This window comes from Labeo rohita, chromosome 21 (genome assembly GCF_022985175.1).
Source record: "Labeo rohita strain BAU-BD-2019 chromosome 21, IGBB_LRoh.1.0, whole genome shotgun sequence".
Lineage (NCBI taxonomy): Eukaryota > Metazoa > Chordata > Actinopteri > Cypriniformes > Cyprinidae > Labeo > Labeo rohita.
In genome coordinates this window covers 1,475,093-1,494,283 of record NC_066889.1, presented here as the reverse complement: position 1 = coordinate 1,494,283, position 19,191 = coordinate 1,475,093, and the positions used below count along the sequence as shown (strand labels likewise).

The 19,191-nt window shown below is 36.6% G+C and overlaps 2 protein-coding genes across 5 annotated transcripts in view; one reads left to right on the top strand and one right to left on the bottom strand.

The window, feature by feature from the left end:
* The window catches only part of tcf7 (transcription factor 7), a 54,929-nt gene extending 49,125 nt beyond the window's left edge, over positions 1 to 5,804 (top strand). For 2 of the 4 annotated variants that reach the window (XM_051093131.1, XM_051093128.1), the window contains 2 exons: positions 877 to 925; positions 5,526 to 5,803. In XM_051093131.1, coding sequence (XP_050949088.1) covers positions 877 to 925; positions 5,526 to 5,548 — 72 coding nt within the window. In that variant the 3' untranslated portion in view covers positions 5,549 to 5,803. Of the gene's footprint in view, positions 1 to 876; positions 926 to 5,525 lie in introns of all 4 variants that reach the window. The other 2 variants (XM_051093130.1, XM_051093129.1) reach the window with 2 other exon arrangements.
* Positions 5,805 to 11,052: 5,248 nt separating this feature from the next.
* skp1 (S-phase kinase-associated protein 1) lies at positions 11,053 to 18,811 on the bottom strand. The gene is made up of 6 exons (XM_051093137.1): positions 18,697 to 18,811; positions 18,034 to 18,130; positions 17,872 to 17,945; positions 15,574 to 15,717; positions 11,988 to 12,128; positions 11,053 to 11,658 (listed from the first exon to the last, which is right to left on the bottom strand). The coding sequence occupies exons 2-6, from the start codon at positions 18,128 to 18,130 to the stop codon at positions 11,623 to 11,625; spliced, it is 492 nt and encodes a 163-aa protein (XP_050949094.1). The 5' UTR covers positions 18,697 to 18,811; the 3' UTR covers positions 11,053 to 11,622.
* Between the last annotated feature and the right edge of the window lie 380 nt (positions 18,812 to 19,191).

Genomic DNA, 19,191 nt, shown 5'->3' with positions numbered 1-19,191 from the left:
TCTTAAAATGTGCAATATTTTGTCAGACATACATGAAGTGCAATAAAATACAACTTAGTAATTTGTCATTTATAAAGTCCTTTACTGTGTAGGAAAACAAGCACTGCACGTTTGCAGCAAGTTTTATTTTTATTATTGATGCTTTGCACTGTTTTACTAGAAAGTGATGATTTTGTTCTCTTGAACACACGGAATGGAAACGGTGCTTCATTTGCAAATATTTAAGTTTTTTTGCATTAGTTAAATGTACAACTTTGGAAGGAAACAGCATCTCTCTCAGAGATTAACACCCATAAAATAAAACTAAAATATAACTTAAATTAATCATTTTAAAAAACACATAAGAGGACATAAAAATGACTATAATTAACTATAATGAAGAGTATAAAATTAAAACCTAATTAAAAATATGTATAAAAGTGTAATAATATATAAATATTAAAATAGCAGTGTTTTTTTACCTTTTTTGGTATTTGAATATTTTCAGGAAGTAACATCTCTCTCAGAGATTGACACTCATCACATGTGAACAGAAATTTCACCTACATTTAGAGCCGTCACCTACATGTAAACAGGAAACACGCAACCCACGCAAAGATATTAACTGCAGCGCTGCTGTGCGGATGTGTCTGTCCACACACACACACCTGTACATACACACACACATACATGCACACACACACACACACACATAGTGTATTTGGTTGGGAAAGCAGGGGGTGGAAAAAACAGATATGTGTGCAGAAATCAGACAGATTCAGGAGTTTACATTGAGTGATGTGTAATTAGCATGATTGAACACTGTGTGTGTGTGTGTGTGTGTGTGTGTGTGTGTGTGTTTGATGGTCACGTCCTTCTCTTGTTTCATCACCACAGGGCAAAAAGAAGCGAAGGAAACGAGACAAGCAGCAGGACTCCAGCACAGGTACATGTCTTTGTGTTTTCACATATTTAAGAGACAGATCACATTCATACACGACATGAGGAACATTCTCTGTTTCATATACAAAAATATCAAAGATAAAACTGATCACTGAAACTGATTGGAAGAGCTGCTACGTTCAGAGCAGATGATCACACACTTGTCACCAACCTACAGCGACACTAGTGCACTACATCACTCAGCAGAAGAACTTTGGTGTCTTGTCATCAAACTGCTTCAGCAGCCGAGCCGTCAATGACATTATTCTGCTGAAGAAGAGCCGTTCATTCAGACTCCGTCCACTGTTCTGTCAACTTTTGATTAACATGTATGGAAACTAAATTGACTCTATTTATTGCAGGAAATAAACCTGCAAAAAATAAAATAAAATAATGATACCCAAATAGCGTGGAGTGAAGGGATTAAGGGATGCACACAAATCTAGTTCAGATGAGTGCGTATCATTCATAACTTTTGGAAAGAAGTGGCACAGATGCTGGACAGGGAGGAGCGTTTCCAGTGTGCATGTTCTCTGTTAAATGGAGAGCTTTGAAAGGCTGCGTGTTCAACTGTGGACATATGTGTAAAATAGTATACACGTTTACTCAAATAATTTTTGTATGGGAGCTCGTTCCCACCACGGGATAGAAAAAATAAAAATAGTAGTTGAAACTTTGTATCTTCTCTTATCAAAATTCTGAGTTTATATCTCACAATTTCTACATTTGATATAATAATGCAGAATTCTGTCTTTTTCTTGCAATTCTGAATTTATATTTTGCAATTATGACTTTTCCTCAAAATTCTGAGTTTGTATCTCACAGACTTTTCCCCTAAAAAATTGAATTGTATCATTCAATTCTGACTTTTTTCCTTCAGAATTCCAATTTTATATCTTGCAATTCTGACTTTTTTCCGAGTTTATATCTAAACTCTATTTTTTATCTCAGCTGCTGCTCAGGGTTTTTTTTTTTTTTTTTTTTTTTTTCTGACCTCAAAATTGTGAGATATGAACTTGCCATTGCACATTGTAAAGTCACAGAAAAAAGTCAGCTCACAATTTTGACATTTTCATTAATATGTTCACATCATGCTATTCTGAGAAAAGAGATGTAAGCTTCACTTGTGTGAAAAAAAAAGCCAAATTTGTGAGGCAAGTTACCTTTATTTTTTATTCAGTGGCAGAAACAAGCTTCCATATCTTCATCTTTGTGTAAAATCCTTTTTTTACAGTGTAGTAGTCGATGTGCATGGACTAGCAGCTAACATGTTATTACTTAGCTCTATTTATTTGCAGTGGGCTTGATTTACGCGGGAGCGCTGATTTGACTGTGATTGCTTTTCTCTTTCTCCTGGTGTTTGGACGGCTAACCTCTCTGCTCCGGCGACCTTCTTTCCCCTTCATCTCCTCCTGCCTCATCTTCTCTCTCTGCGCTGTCTCTTTCTCTGCACGCATGCTGCCTTTCGCTCAGACCCCGGCTCGCCAAAGAAATGCCGCGCTCGCTTTGGCCTCAACCAACAAACGGACTGGTGCGGCCCCTGCAGGTGTGTACGACTGTCCCGCATGCGTCTGTCACTAACACGCGCCGTCCCGCAGAGTTCAGCTCCGGCTTTCATTTACATTTACATTTAGTCATTTAGCAGACGCTTCAATCCAAAGCGTATTATTTTTTCATCCATCTCATATGCCTGTGACGCTCAACTCATCCTGGAGGGAAACTCTGCGGGACAGCGGCCCGGCTCTGCTTTAATCAAACACTCACCTTACTGTTTCATTCGACTTTCAGCAAGGTTTTAGTCCATGCTGTTTATAAACCTCTGAGTTGTAGTCCTGTTTAAGCAGCCGAAACTTGCACAGGGGTGGATGAGGTACACAAACAGCCAGCACTAGAAAGATTAGTGCAGGACTGCATGATTAATTGAAATGACACCCAAATCACAATGTGGCTTAGTGTGATTATCATGCCAAGAAGGCTACAATTTAATACAATACGTGCGCCACGTTTTTCAGAGTGAATCATAGCAACATATTCCTGTGGTTTTCTGTCAAAATGAAAGTTTGAAAGTTTAACATTTGAAAAATTAAGCAAAAAGACATATGTGACCCTAGACCACAAAACCAGTCATAATTCGCACGGGTATATTTGTAGCATTAGCCAAAAATACACTGTATGGGTCAAAATGATTGATTTTTCTTTTATGCCAAAAATCATTAGGATATTATGTAAAGATCATGTTCCATGAAGATATTTTGTAAAAATTTCCTACTGCAAATATATCAAAACTTAATTTTTGATTAGTGATATGCATTGATAAGAACTTCATTTAGACAACTTTAGAGGTGATTTTCTCAATATTTAGATTTTTTTTGCACCTCCAGATTTTCAAATAGTTGTATCGGCTAAATATTGTCCTATACTAACAAACTTACATCATTGGAAAGCTTATTAATTCAGCTTTTTTAGATGATTCATAAATCTCAGTTTTAAAAAATTAACCCTTATGACTATTTTTTTGGTCCTGGGTCACATATAAATATTAGTATTGTAATTTTACTTTTATAATTTAAAATAAAATAATTATTGTTGTTGTTGTTATTTTACAGCTGTATTGATATAATCACAAAATATTTGTCATATTTTGCAGCACCAGTTCAATAGTATTATTTCTTATTTGTGTATAATTATTATAACTATAATATATTTTTATATGTTGTTATTATTATTATTATTATTGCCATATTGGTATAATCAATTTTAGCCAAATCGTGCAGCCACAAGCAAACTGAAACCTTATTTAAACCTGTTTTTTGTTTTTTAAATCACATTTGCAATCACACTTCTTTTCAGAAAAAATGCAATTTGACTTTTCCCCCAAATAGTGCGTCTATTAATATTTGTATGTATAATGTACAAATAAGCAAACTTTTTGTATTCTTGCTAAATCTTAATATACACTATGAATATATGTCAAAACATTTATATAAACTTTAATATACTAAAATGTCAACTTGTCACTGGTAATTGAAGCATGTAAAATATGCACCATATAGTATTTTAGAACTTTTAAAATAATGAAAAACTACATTTCTGTAAATATGTGGCTACAAATAGTATAAAAATACAATGCACCAATGTTAAAATGTTATGTACGTTATGCAGACATACTAGTTTTCATTTATAATAATTAATACTAAAAATTCACCATTAGTAACTTCCTTCATGTGTGTGGGTAACATCAATCACACTCTCAAGCTCCAAAGTTACACTGGTTTGTGGTCATTTTGACCGCATCATTGAATCAGTGAGTTGTTGACTCAAGAACATCTGCAATCCAATCAGTCCGATTCACAAATGAATCTTTCAAAGTGATTCCTGAACCAATTCAACAGATTTGTTTTAAAAAAGAATCAGGTCATTGTTGAATCAGTCTCAGGTGTCAATTTCTTAACAAAACATATGTTTATCTGAAATGTAGTGTGGTAAAAAGAACAATATTATGCTTTGTAGTGATAAAAGTTTCACAAAATAAAAATGCAGATATATGAAAAATGTATTTAAAGGGACAGTTCTCCCGAAAATGAAAATGGTCATAATTTACTCAACCTTATGTCGTTTAAAACCTGAATGAGTTTGTTTCTTCTTCTGAACACAGAAGTAGATCTTTTTGTTGAATGTGGGGCTAATGATTGCTGGTAGCCATTGACATCCATGGTATGGAAAAAAAATACTATAGAAGTCAATGGGTACCAGAAACATTTTGGTTACCATTTTGTGTTCAACAGAAGCAAGAAACTCATACAGGTTTGACACAACATGAGGATGAGTAAACGATGACAGTATTTTCCCTTTTGGGTGAACTGTCCCTTTAAGAAGAATAACGAAGTAAAAGCACTATCCAAAGCTGCTTTTGCAGTTGCATTTGTTGATTAAAGCAGTGCAGAAATGACGCAACACGAGTGACGTAAAGCCACTGATGACCTTCACACTGTGGAAACATCCCAAACGCACAGCTTCCGCTCGCTCACGTTGCGAACTGTGATCTGGCTGCGGTTCAGAGAGCTCGAGCGATCCCTCTCACAGTGAAGCTCTGCTCCCCGACGCCTCCGCATCTGCTTTCGGCAAACCCTCCGCACGCTGTGGTCAGCAAACGCTGACGTTTCGGAGCAGCAGCGTTTGCAGATGCGCTGGCCGAGAGCTGCTGACGCTCCTGTCAGAGGAAGGCTGACACTTTGATGCGGCCGAGAGCGTGTGTGGGACTTTGATTTGTGTGTGAAGTGACTGATCTCCAGCCTCTCCTGACGGGGTTGGCACTGTGGTTTGCTAGCGCTGCGGTTTCCAGGCAGTACGGCTTACGTGTCGCTATCGCTTTCAACTTCAAAATTCAAAACTATTCCTTAAGGCAAGACACTGCAGACACCAGTCGGTTTTGAGACTCTGCTTGTGTTCTAGTGAAAGGGAAACGTCCAAAATACACACACACGCAATACAATACATATATTTAAAGTCAGTGAGTCATTACTGTTTGTTTTGTGTGCTCTTTATTTTGTGTCATTGTGCAGAGTTCATCTTTGTGACGTTTCACATCCACGCTTTATTCACAGATAACTCTCTTGACTGTTCCTAGGAGGAAAAAAGAAGTGCATTCGCTACCTTCAAAGAGGACGCTGCGCCAGCCCCCATTCTTCCGATGGAAGTGCTATAGACTCCCCCCCTTCACCCGTCTATCACCCGCCAAACCCCGCCTCTCCCCCACGGTGCCCCTCCTCTCCCCCCCGCCTCCCCCACCAACAGCCCCCTCCCACAGAGCGGCAAACGCTCCGCCCACCCGCCCAGACTCTCGCTCGACTTCAGCAGAATTAAAACAGAGAGCGCCGTACGGCAGCCGCAATAACCCAGACTGACGGCTCGAACGCTGCGGAGACTGAGCTCACCCTCAAACCTTCTACAAGTTCTCTTCGCTTCGGTTTCCTCAGCAAAAAAAATAAACTAGTTCACATGGGGCGTCCTCTCATCTTTTAGGAAGTCGTGGCATTAGATTTCCTCGTGGGTGAATCTCATAAAGAAGTTTTTTGTTTTTCATTCAGTTTAATGACAATTAAGCATGTTGTTTCCATTACCAGTAATGCAAAAAGGTCATTTTTGTTACTGTTACTGTAGAGTCTCTGAGCATTTTTATCTGTTGAGTGAACAATTCAATGACTCGCTCATTTGCGTCATTCTTAAATGAATCAGTAGTTTGATTGAATCAGTTGAACGAATGATTCACTCATATTTGTACATTCCAAAAATACACTACCAGTCAAAACAAAAGATTTTTCTTCTTATTATTATCAGTATTTAAATCAGTAAATTCTTTGATTCTTTCGTGAATTTAAAGATCCAAAGATCAGCATTTACCTGGAATAAAAAGTTTTAGCAACATTATTATAATTTTAATATAATGATATATATTTTTTGGGCGGGGTAATTAAAGTATTGATTACAGAAATTAATATTTTTATTTTATTTCAAAAGTGATTATAAAGATATTTATGTTACAGAAGATTTCCATTTTAGATGCTGTTCTAAAGTTTCTGTTCATCAAAGAAACCTGAAAAAAATTCTACTCAGCTGTTTTCAACATAATAATAATAATAATAATAATAATAAATGTTTTTTAAACAGCAAATCAGAATATTGGAATTATTTATGAAAGATCATGTGACTGGAGTAATGGTGCTAAAAATAAATGAATAATTACATTTTTAAAATAGTATATATATATTTAAATAGTAAAAAAATTAAAATGTTATTTTATACTGTACTTTGGATCAAATAAATGCAAGCTTGTTGAGCAGAAGAGACTTCTTTAAAAAAAGAAAAAACTTACTGTTCAAAAACTTTTGACTGATAGTGTATATATTTAAAACATTATTTTACAGTGTAAATTGCTGTAGTGGAAGTGATTTTTTTTTTTTTTTTTTTTTTTTTGTGCATTACAGTAAGATGTGCTTAAGTGTCATTACAATCCCAAAAGTCCGAATGGTCTGAATGACTTCATTTTCTTTATGCAAAATGAATTTCTTCATGCATCTTTTGATTTTGGTGGTAAAGCATGATCTGGATGTTTCTTCATGAGATTCAACCACCGTATGTCATTAATTGATCGTGTAAATGCCATGTCTTTACATCACTGAAAGCAGTGTCAGTTCTCACGTTAACTCTTCTACAATCAAATAAGTGTTGTTAAATGTCATCTTTTATAGAATGAAAGTCGGTAAATAACTAAACTTTTATATGTTTTTATGTAAAGAGAAAAAAAAGAAAAAACATTCCTCGACTGTTTACTTTTATTGAATCAAGTGCCATTTTTAATAGCTTTTGTTGTGTAGATCTGAAGTAGCCTGTCATCCATGCAGACGTCTCTGTATGAAATGAATTACGTGCACGTATCTCATATGTTTCAGTGTGTGTGTGTGTGTGTGTGTGAGAGTGAGAGTGAGTGTGCTTTCCAGCAGTCATTCAGTGTTGACTCAGGTCTGTTCTGAAGCGATCATATCATCTGCGATCTCCTGCCATCAGGCAGAGGGAGCCGCACATCTTCAGTGTTCACATATAGCAAGCCACCTCTTTCTTTTGCTTTTGATGTAACAATAATCATTCTCTAGATTTATTAAAATATTTTGAAAAATCTGTCTCAAAGAGTTCTTTGAATGTTTCAGACACTTGAGTGGAACAGCAGCATCCTGGTATTTTTGCATCTATTGTGTTGCATTCACCAACAACAGCACCACTGTCCAACTTGACCTATATGTAGTGTTTTTATCCATTACAATGAACTCATTTGATCTGCCAAGAGTTCTGTGATATTTACATGACAGCGTGCTTTGTTTTCAGTGTATTTTAACTACACTACACTACACATCTAGTGTCCCATCACATCCTCCGTTAAAATTATTTTGTGACCCTGGACCACAAAACCAGTTATAAGGGTAATTTCTTGACATCTGAAAGCTGAATAAATAAACTTTATATTAATGTATTGTTTGTTGGGATAGGACCATTTGGCTGAGATCAAACTACTTGAAAGCCGAGGGTGCAAAAAATCAAAATATTGAGAAAATCACCTTTAAAGTTGTCCAAATGAAGTTCTTAGCAATGCATATTACTAATCAAAAATTAAATTTTTTACAAAATATTTTAATGGAACATGATCTTTACTTAATATCCTAATGATTTTTTACTATAAAAGAAAAATCAACAGTTTTGACCCATACAATTTATTGTTTCACTATTGCTACAAATACACCTACTATATATAAATACTATATATACTACATATAAATATATCAAGATTTGAGAAGGTTTGAAAAATTCCAGTTTAAAATGTAAAAAAAAAAAGGACCTGTTTTCACCTCGGAAAAAAAAAGTAAATGTAACTGCAACATTTCTCAAAATTATTATTATTATTATTTTATTTTTTTTTGCAATTCAAAGTTTGTATTTCACAATTCAGACTTTTGTTTCTGGCATTTACTGTTAAGAATGTCAAATTTGCGAGATGTCAACTCAGAATTCCAAGTCACATCTTAAAATTTAAAGCTTGTCTCACAGTTCTGTTGTTTTTTTTTGTTTTTTTTTTTTTTTTTACTTTTTAGAATTAGCAGTTCAGATCACACAATTCCAAAAAATAATAAATATATATAAATTCTTTAAAGGGGTGCTATTATGCTTTTTCACTTTTCGAACTTTAGTCAGTGTGTGGTATCTTTATATTTTTTGTATGTATATTTAGTTTTTTAAAAAAATCCCATTTCAAGAACTACAACTAATGTCTCCTTTGAACTACAACGTTTGTTTTCCGCATGCGATGATGTCACGCAGTCAATCAGAATATCATTAAATTAAATCCCGCCTACAGAAATTCAAATTGTTGGAGGGTGGGTAGAGAGGAGGCGGGGGATTTGCCTAACTTTAGCGATGCAATGCGGAGAACCGCTTCAATGAGCCGCAGCGCGGCGGGTATAAACACAAGCATTGACTAGGGGTTCGATCTTCAACTGGCTGGCAGGAGCTGCCACTGACAGGTCATGTGACCTGTCAGTGGCTGGTGGCAGCTGCCAGTCTGATTCTGGCAGGTCACGTGACCTGCCAGTGGCGGGCTGGTGGCTGGCAGTCTCAACCGCTTTAGATCTGTGAGTATAACGCGTTCTCTGTCACTCTGGCTGCAAGGAAATACACTATTTTATTGTTATGAATGTATTCTTATGACTTTGTTCTTTAGTATGACTGACGTTTTAGTTTTTTTTTTTCCACAACTAAAGCGGTCAAATGAACGTGATCACGACTGGTTGCTTACTGACGCTTCGTCTAAACTCGGAGCGCTCTCGCGGCTGTCAGAGCTGCCAGTTGAAACCACGGCCATTTAAACACTTTATTCATAATAAAACTCCAAGAAATGTTGATAAATTAAAAGACTAGACCTATAAGAAGATATTAATGATCGTGAAATAATATATTTCCTTGTAGCAAGAGTGGTAGAAAACGCGTTAACCTCGGAGCGCTCTCGCGGCTGTCTGACTGAACTGCCAGTGGAAGCGACAATAAGCTGCCAGTTGAAATCACGGCCATTTAAACACTTCATTCATAATAAAACTCCATAAAACGTCGGCAAATTAAAAGACAAGATCCATAAGAAGATATTAATAATCGTGAAATTATATACTTCCTTGTAGTAGGAGTGGTAGAGAACGCGTTGAACTCGGAGCGCTCTTGCGGCTGACTGAGCGACCAGTAGAAGCGGCATTAACCTACCAGTCGGAATCACCGCCATTTAAACACTTTAATCGCGCTAAAAATAAAGAACTGAACAGGTTCACAATAAGAAATTAAGCATAAAACACAAAATCTCGCGAAAATCTGTTGTTGCTGAAACTTGTTGAGGCATACTGCCAGCCGGCAGCTGCCAGTCAGCCCGCCCAAAATCAGACTTGCAGCTGCCACCAGCCGCTGGCAGGTCACGTGACCTGCCAGTGACGGCTCCCGCCAGCCAGTTGAAGATTGAACCCCCTCTCCGCCTCAGAGCCGTAACGCGCCGCAGACGTGTGCAGTGTGTGGTAAGAGATTTATTCATCATACAGTGTAGACAGCTTCACTTATAACACTGTAATAGGCTAGGCTAATCAGTGATGATGTTCTTTGATAATGTTAGGCTGCTTTTAGTCTTATGCTGGAGCTGGTTTCAGGCAATTAAACTAAGTATGTAAATAATTAAATACATTAGCACGATAATATCATGTATTGGCGATCTCACAGACTGATGATAGGACCCAACACTACTGTAGTGGATTATTTACTCACCCTCCATGCATCCTAGGTGTATAGGACTTCCTTCTTTCAGACGAATGCAGTCGGAGTTATATTAAAATTTATCCTGGCACTCCCAAGCTTTAGAAAGGCATAGAGGGGTGTTTCTCCTCATCAGCCCAAAACAAGTCCAATAAAGTCCATCCATCCATAATAAAAAGTGCCTCACATGGCTCCGGGGGGTTAATAAAGGCCTCCTGTAGCGAATTGATGCGTTTTTGTAAGAAAAATATCCATATTTAAAATGTAAGAATCACTTTAATCTATTTTGCGCTAACAGTTGTACACAGAACTTGCTTCTTTACCAAGGGGCGTGGCAGTACTGAAACACCGTCTAGCTGTTCACCAATCGCAACACATTTCATTTTTCAGAAGGCGGGCCTTCATTAAACCCCGACCTTTTAAACTCTGAGTCTTATGTGCCAGGCTGGGAGAAATGTATTGCAATCATATAAATTATGTTAAAAAAAATAATGCGTTTTTTGAACCACCAAACATGAAAGAATGTTTTAGTACACCCCCAAAACAAAATCAAATCTCTGTAAAAGAGCATAATAGGACCCCTTTAAGAATGCAAGAAAAAATCCAAATTGTGACTCCAAGTTTCACCCTGTATCATAAATTGGATTCCAGAGTAAGTTCATGTTATTATTCATGTTATAATAATATTAAGAACGAACAGAGCTAACACAAACTAAAAATGAGTTCTAAGATACTGTCAAACTTAAGACACATAAAACACTTGCAAGATGCAGAAAAGACATTGCACAGAGAACTGACAAATCCCACAATAATCTTGTTTTATTTTTTTGGAATTAAAAGATTCATAATCCTAATCGCCTGCCATTTCAGGGCAGAACCGTGAAAGACTGTCAATCCTATACAATGAGGCAGAGCACATGAAGTGAAAGCAGACACGAGTACTTCCAGTTCACAAGACACGTTTCAAACATCTCAACCTTCAGATTTCCAACACTGGCCTTTCATCAGCACAAATAAGGCTGCTTAGAAAATGTTCCTTAAGCTATATGTTCAGAAACAGAAAACAGAATCTGCCATTTGGTGACAAGCTCCGTTCAAATAAAATAAAACAGCGTGGTATAAGAAAGGGGAGTGTATTCTCTACATGGGTGAGAGTGAAAGCTACTCCATTCATCAGAAGAGGAATGACATTAAAAAAAGGCTTTTACACCACACAAGCAAGGAGAATGGTCATGCTAGCAAAACACAAGGAATTTGACTATGTTTATTCGTGTTAAATCTCAAATATCAACAGCGCAGTGCAATTTTTTTTTAATTACTTTTTTGTTGTTTTTTTGGAACAATCCATAGTGTTAAAGTGTGTCAGGATCTTCACTTCTCTTCACACCACTGGTTCTCCTTACGTACCTGCAACAAAACACAACATTAGAATGATTTCTGAAAAATCACGTGACACTGAAGACTGGAGTAATGATGCTGAAAACTCAGCTTTGTGTCACAGGAATAAATTGTATTTTAAAGTATATTAAAATAGAAACCATTAATTTAAATTGCAATATTTTTTGCATTTTTGATCAAATAAATGAAGCCTTGATGAGCAGAAGAGACTACTTTTAAAAACATTTTTAAAAACTTACTAACATACTAATAAAAGCTCTGGTAGTATCTCAGTGATACCAAAGTGCATTAAGACCACGTGTGACAGAGGAGAGACAGGAAATGAGCGCTTGGTTTACCTGGGCTTCCTCTTCCTCTGTAAAATCATTTTTGATATTGAAAGTCTTTCTGATCTCCTCTGGGGTTTTGCCTTTGATCATGTTTGCAACCGTCTTGCAAGTAACATCTAGCAAGCCTTTGATGTCCAAGTAATTTGCAGCCTAAACAAAGGGAAGATAGATGAAAGTGAGCGTGATGAGAGCGTTATACGCGCTGCAAATGAAGACGCGGCCATCGTGTGGCGAGTCAACGAACTGCTGCCATGACGTGCAAAAACTCAACTCGCTACATAGGAACAAAGAGCACTGATTCACAACAGCGTTACAGAGATGCTCACAGATGACCCAAGTTGTGAAAAACAAAAGAGAACTTGATCTGAAACACTTCAAAGTAATCTGAGGTTGGTTTCTGAAGTGTTTCCCCAGTGCATATTGACATTTGACAGTTACATCAACATTGGTAAATGTCAGGTACTGATATCATTTCATTGAAACCCTGCAGAAATGTCAGAAGTGCCACACATTTACAGGAAAGACATTCTTAGCACTGCCACTCTTCTGCTTTAAACGTGGAGAAGCAATGGTTTGTTGTTTTAAAATTCATACATTTAAACCTTTTTGTTGTGCTTATAATGTATAGTCTATGTTCATACACCTACATTTATTAAATTTGCATACCGTTTAATGCACATGAAATAGCATTTAACACACATTCATGAGGTCAAATGCATTCAAATGTCTTCTGCCTCAGTTCAAGCAGCACATTAAACAATCAGCTCTCCATCTTTACTACTAGTTACAGCACCAAATATACATGAATCACCATCAGAAGGTGTTGAAAGAAACAGAACAACCTTCTGAAATGAATCATGTCTCATCTGATCGATCAATCAGCATTTCAACCACAGGAAAAAAAAAAAAAAAAAAAGTAGTAAAACAGCCAATAATGTCATGTAACACCACATTTACCTCAGGAAAGATCATGAACTTGACAGTTAGCTAGAAAAAAAAATAACTCTAGAGAAGAGCATTTTGTTAAACATATGCACTATATCACATATTTATTATATTTCAGTTAACATGCTGACTTTATTATTTAATGTATGTTTGAATAAATCTGTCAGGAAAACACATTTTTACTACAGACAGTTTATATGCTAACACTTTACAATAAGGTGTCATTTGTTAACATTAGTTAAAGGGGTCATCGGATGCCCATTTTCCACAAGTTGATATGATTGTTTAGGGTCTTAATGAAAAGTCTATAATATACTTTGGTTAAAAATTCTCAATAGTACTGTAAAACAACACCCTTTTTACCTTGTCCAAATAAGCTCTGCAAAAATCATCTCATTCTGGTCGAGGTTGCTTTAAATGCAAATGAGTTCTGCTCACCCGCCCCTCTCTTCTCTCTGTGGAGTGACGAGTCTGTTTACTTTAGCCGCGTTTAGCCGCTAAACTTGCTAACTAGCACAGTATTAGGAAAGGCCATCGCAAAGATTCATTAAAAAAAAACCTTATACTCACTTCTGCTGTAAGTGAAGCTGGATCATGAATGATTCGCACAAACATAGACGGATATATGTAAATCGGGAGGCACATTCCCTTCACAAACAAACGTAATCCACTGCATCTTCAGCGGCTCAGATGTTGGGAGTAAATGATGACCACTATGTTCATTATTACATCCAGCAACACAACACCTCAATCACTCAATCGGAGATATTCTTGTCTAACTTACATCCCTGCTCCGACATCAAAACATGGATTACAGCTGATCTGAGGTAAAACGCTCATGTCAATCAACTATGGTGGGAGCGGCCTCTGTGGGTGTGATGCCACACCGACAGACATCTGAGAATGGCTCAATTTGAAAAAGGGGATATTATTTTTTACAGACTAATTAAAAACCACTGCATGGATTTTCATCATTATCGGGCAGATGTGTACATACACTGACAACACACAACATGTAAAAGTGAACTTGGCATCCAATGACCCCTTTAATATATTAACTAACATGAACAATTAATTTTTATAGTATTTATTAATCTTTGTTAATGTTAGTTTATCGAAAAACAGTCATTCATTGTTTATGTTAGTTCACAGCACATTATCTCATGTTAACAAACACAACTTGAGATTATAATAATAATAATTCATTAGTAAATGCTGAAATTAACATTAAGATTAAAGGAGAAGTCCACTTCCAGAACAAAAATTGACAGATAATGTACTTACCCCCTTGTCATCCAAGATGTTCAAGTCTTTCTTCAGCCATAAAAAAATTATGTTTTTTGAGGGAAACATATTAGGATTTTTCTCCATATAATGGACTGATATGGTGCCCCTAATTTGAACTTCCAAAATGCAGTTTAAATGCGGCTTTAAACGATCCCAGCTGAGGAAGAAGGGTCTTGTCTAGCGAAACGATTGGTTATTTTCATTAAAAAATAAAATTTAAATACTTTTTAAATGTAAAACGCTCAATTTGTCTTACTCTGCCTGGACTGTTTGTGTTCCGGTTCATGTCAGTTAGTGTATGTCGAAAAACTCCCATCTCATGTTCTCCCTCAACTTCAAAATCATCCTAAATCGCTGTTTTACCTTTTTTGTTAAGGGTGTTTGATCTTCTTTGCATTTTCACTTTGCAAACACTGGGTCAGTACTTCTGCAGCGATGTAGGATGATTTTGAAGTGATTTTTTGAGTTTTTCCACATACCCTAACTGTCTTGAGCCAGAATACACAGAGTTCAGGGAGAGAAAGACAAGAGGAGCCTTTGAGATTAAAATGTATTTCAATTGTATTTTTTTTTAATGAAAATAATCAACTGTTTCGCTAGATAAGACCCTCCTTCCTCGTCTGGGATCGTTTGAAGCCGCGTTTAAACTGCATTTTGGAAGTTCAAAAATCAGGCACCATATCAGTCCATTATATGGAGAAAAATCCTGAAATGTTCCACTCAAAAAACATAATTTCTTTATGGCTGAAGAAAGAAAGACATGAACATCTTGGATGACAAGGGGGTGAGTACATTATCTGTAAATTGTTGTTCTGGACTTCTCCTTTAATAAATGCTATAGAAGTATTGTTCATTCTTAGGCCATGTTAACTAATGAAGTTAACTAATGAACCTTATGATAAAGTGGTACCAACTACATTTCATCATGAAATTGTAGTAGTTGAGTATTGGAGTATGAATTGTATACATCTGATTAATTAACGTATTATGGTTTCAGGTCATTTTATTTTCAGGTCCATCCTGAATATTTGGTTTCTGCCTTGACCCAGAATTTTAATTTTGGTGCATCACTAATTATGAGAACTTTATAAGTGTTTAATCATAGGCTTATTTAAAAAAAAAAACAACAACTGCAGTTTCAAGAACCAGAAGGCACAACTCCGCATTATTTTAGCTCAAAGGCTTCTTAACTGGTTTAGCTTCATTAAATGCAGTGCACATTTGTTTATCCCACAATTCCAAGCACTCAATTGTTCCTAAAAGCCAACAGGCTGCATTTCAGATCTGTGAGTTCTGTACCGTACAGCACTGCTCTAACAAACACTGACAGTGAAAGCACAAACAGAAGGTCAGTATTACAAACCAGAATGAGTTCGAAGAGGGTGCCCTGGTCTACTTTAAGGAACTCCTGGTCCCACACGGGGATGTCGTCCGTTCTTTTCTCTTTATTCTCATCGTCTTCAGGGGGAGGAGGGTCGTCTTTATGGTGGGTGCACCACTGAATCACCTTGTGAGCATATTAAACACACTGTAAGGCTCAGCTCAATCTAAGACAGACACACTTTGTGTTTTTTTTTTCCTTTTTCAAAATACAACCATGTGCGCAATATATATAAGTAGTTTCTAAATATTTTCCATAACTGACAAAAGTGCCATTACAAAGATAAAAACAAAATCCCCCTTTATTTCACTTTAAGGAGTCAAATTTCACCTCATAATGGAAAGGCTCATTTTTTATCAGATTTTTTGATTATTGATTAGAAGGTGCTCCTGAAATTTTGATTGTGCTCCTAAATTTCTTTCAGCGTAGATCCCTGATGGATTTATTGCATTTTGGGGGGAAAAAATAATCCGTTTTTATAACAACTCTTTGAAAATCATGTTAATATAAATGTTAATATAACCTAAAGATTCTATGTGAAAGTTTGAAACAGAAAATAGTGGTTTTCATCTTGCCACTTTCTTGGTAAAGAAAACACATTTTTACTCAAAATTAATCAAAATGGATTTATAGCGTTTTGGAGCCAAACTCTTCAAATAATGTTGAAACTAAAAATGTGTCTTGATTTCCTCTGACAAAATAATTGCATAGAAAAACGTGAGTGCCATAAATATTCTTTTTCCAAAGTCTGTGTGCCTAATACATTTTTCTTTTGGAATATTTGTTTTTTACAAGGCCCTATACTGTTCATTTCAAGAGATATGGGGATCTCAATGAGTCTCCATCTCCACATTGTTAAATATTACCCATTTTCAGGTTGAAAACGTTGGTCACTTTGTAAACTGCTAATACCTACTGTATTTAAAGAACAATGTCTGAAGTATAAATAATGCTGAAACAAGAATTGTAGCTTGTCTCCCTCTATCAAATGGTGAACGGTCACCACTGGCATATAAGGCAACAAAGATTGCATAAGTCAACAGATTAATTCGTTTTTACCTCTACGGATTACTCAGTAAATATTCATCCATAATATCAATATTTTCTTCTTTATTTATGTTTTTAACTGAAAAAAATATTAACAACACCAAGAATTTGATGACACAGAATGACCAATATGCAAAGTGTCATTTATTATCATCTTGGGGTAAAATCAGACCTAAACACATTTGGCTACTGTAGGGCTGGGTATCGAGTTCGATACTTTTTAGGCACCGACTGAAATGCCTCGATACCATCGACTATCAAAAAACCTCTTGTCGTTCGCTGCGTGTGCGCTTTGGTCAACGCGGCAACAAACCGCCCTTGCAAGAGCAATCCGAAAGCATACGAAGCAGTTTGCTCTCTATAGCTCTCTTGATCCTGCGCAGAGCCGCGACAAACTCGAACACACCTGCTAGTTCACACCGGTTACACAGATGTGACTCACACGTGAGGATGTAGCGTGAAAGCATTGCAACCCCCCTAGATGTAAGGCTACGTTTACACTGGTGCATTTTTGTGTAAAAAATTAAAACAATCCTCATCCATACTGGCATTACAGAAAAGATATCTGTCCGTACACGACCGAAAGTGCGCGTTACGTGATCATTCACGAAGACTGAAGCATGATGCCACGTAAGACAATAAATTAGATTTATATTCCGCTTTTCCTCAAAACTCATTTTAAACCACCAGCCGTTTGCTGTCGAATGTGTGTTTTGGCAATGTAAATGTTGTTGAAATATGTTATGTCCTCTGAGTCAGAACAATGATTCCAGAAGAGAGAAGGCATATAACGTTACACATACGGGCAGACAGCGCTGGAAGGTGCTAGTGCGCGTCAATTAGTGGAAAATGAATAGAAATTATGATTCTCTCTGAGGTGTTTTAAAACGAACATGCACTAGTGCAAATGTAGCCTGACAGATGTGTACACTGAAAACTTTTTGAGCTTTATTAAAATTATTTTCACTGATTTATTGTGTTGGATATATTTTGTTCCTTTGTGCAGTGGCTCAGGAGTCTTTGAATCTGTATAAACGTCTGAAACAAATTATTGCGAGATAATGTAATCTTGTTAAAATTGATATCGGAAAAAAGTATTGTTCAGGAACCGGTATGAAAGTCAAGGTATCAGTATCGATACTGAAAATTTTTGAGGGACACCCAGCCCTAGTATTGAGTCACCCAACTATCTTTCCCAACTGGATATTAAATTCACGTGAAACTCTGTCTGACCTTCTTGAGGATGGCTGCGTTTACATTGGGCAGAGGAACCGGATCATCATCTCCTTCATCATCCATCCCCAGATCTGAGCAGAACAGAGCTTTGATTACACACAACCTCTCCACACATCACATTTACACATATATGTATGACCATATCTCAAATCATCTTACCTTCAAGCATGGTTTTTATAGTCACAGACTGTTTGGCGATTTCAACATCCACCTCGAACATCTCTCCATCAGAGCTCTGCAGTTTAATGGTCGGCATCTACACGGATAATAATGTACAACAGGCACATTATTACAGTGTACGAGTGTCAATCAAGAGCTAATGACTCATGCTAGCTGTGTTAGCTCACATTCTCCAGCACTACAAACTCTAACAACACCGAATTAAACCAAAGATAAGCAAATACAGCATATGGATAAAAGAGACCATGTAATGGAAGTATGGAAATACAAGAAATCCGCTTCAGTCGAAGCATCCAGAATGCTACAGCGAGATTTCAAAACAAGCGCACTTTTACTGCATATTCATATCTCGTATTTGGAAAAACGTCAACGCATTAAGACTATCATTGTCCCACAGTGTTAAGCTGATCTTACGTTTTATATTAATTAAAAACATCACAGAAACATAAAGCATGGGGTGTTTGTGCTGCTAAGCTAACGTTAGCCGCGCGGCTACAGGCCTCTCATAGCAACCGCTGTATTCATCACGTCAACCGGGTTAAAACTTAAAATAATTCACACAATATTAAACTCGTGTGTCTTTTTGCTGTCAAAACATAATATATGAGTCGCTAATGTGGCACATTTTTGTCTCGTTCTTACCGTGACTAAGAGCGGCGAAAGTATGAAACTGAACGTCAACAAGGCCTGAATGAGACTGAGATCAGTGAGACTGACTAATGCACGCGCACGCGCACGCGCACACGCACACGCACGCGGACGCACGGCTAACAAACCGCGTATCCTACACGTAAAAGTAAGTGGAATAACAGTAAACCCTCTATCAATTGTTTTTAAAAATGAATGTAAAAAATACATAGGATCCTTAAAACACTTATCCAAAGATAATCAACCCTTGGTGAATTTTATAAAACCATGTATGAGTCTCTTTCCCTTTAAAAAAAAAAAACTGAAAGATTTTGTATATTTTATTTATTTACTTTCCTTGCAACCACCAAAAATGTTTGTTTGTTTGTTGTTTATTGTGTGTAGATTTATATATACACATTGACATTTATGTACATTGGAATTTAATTATGGGGAAGTGTGTATTTTTCATATGCATATTTGTGTTCCTTACTTGAGTTTGTAAATTGA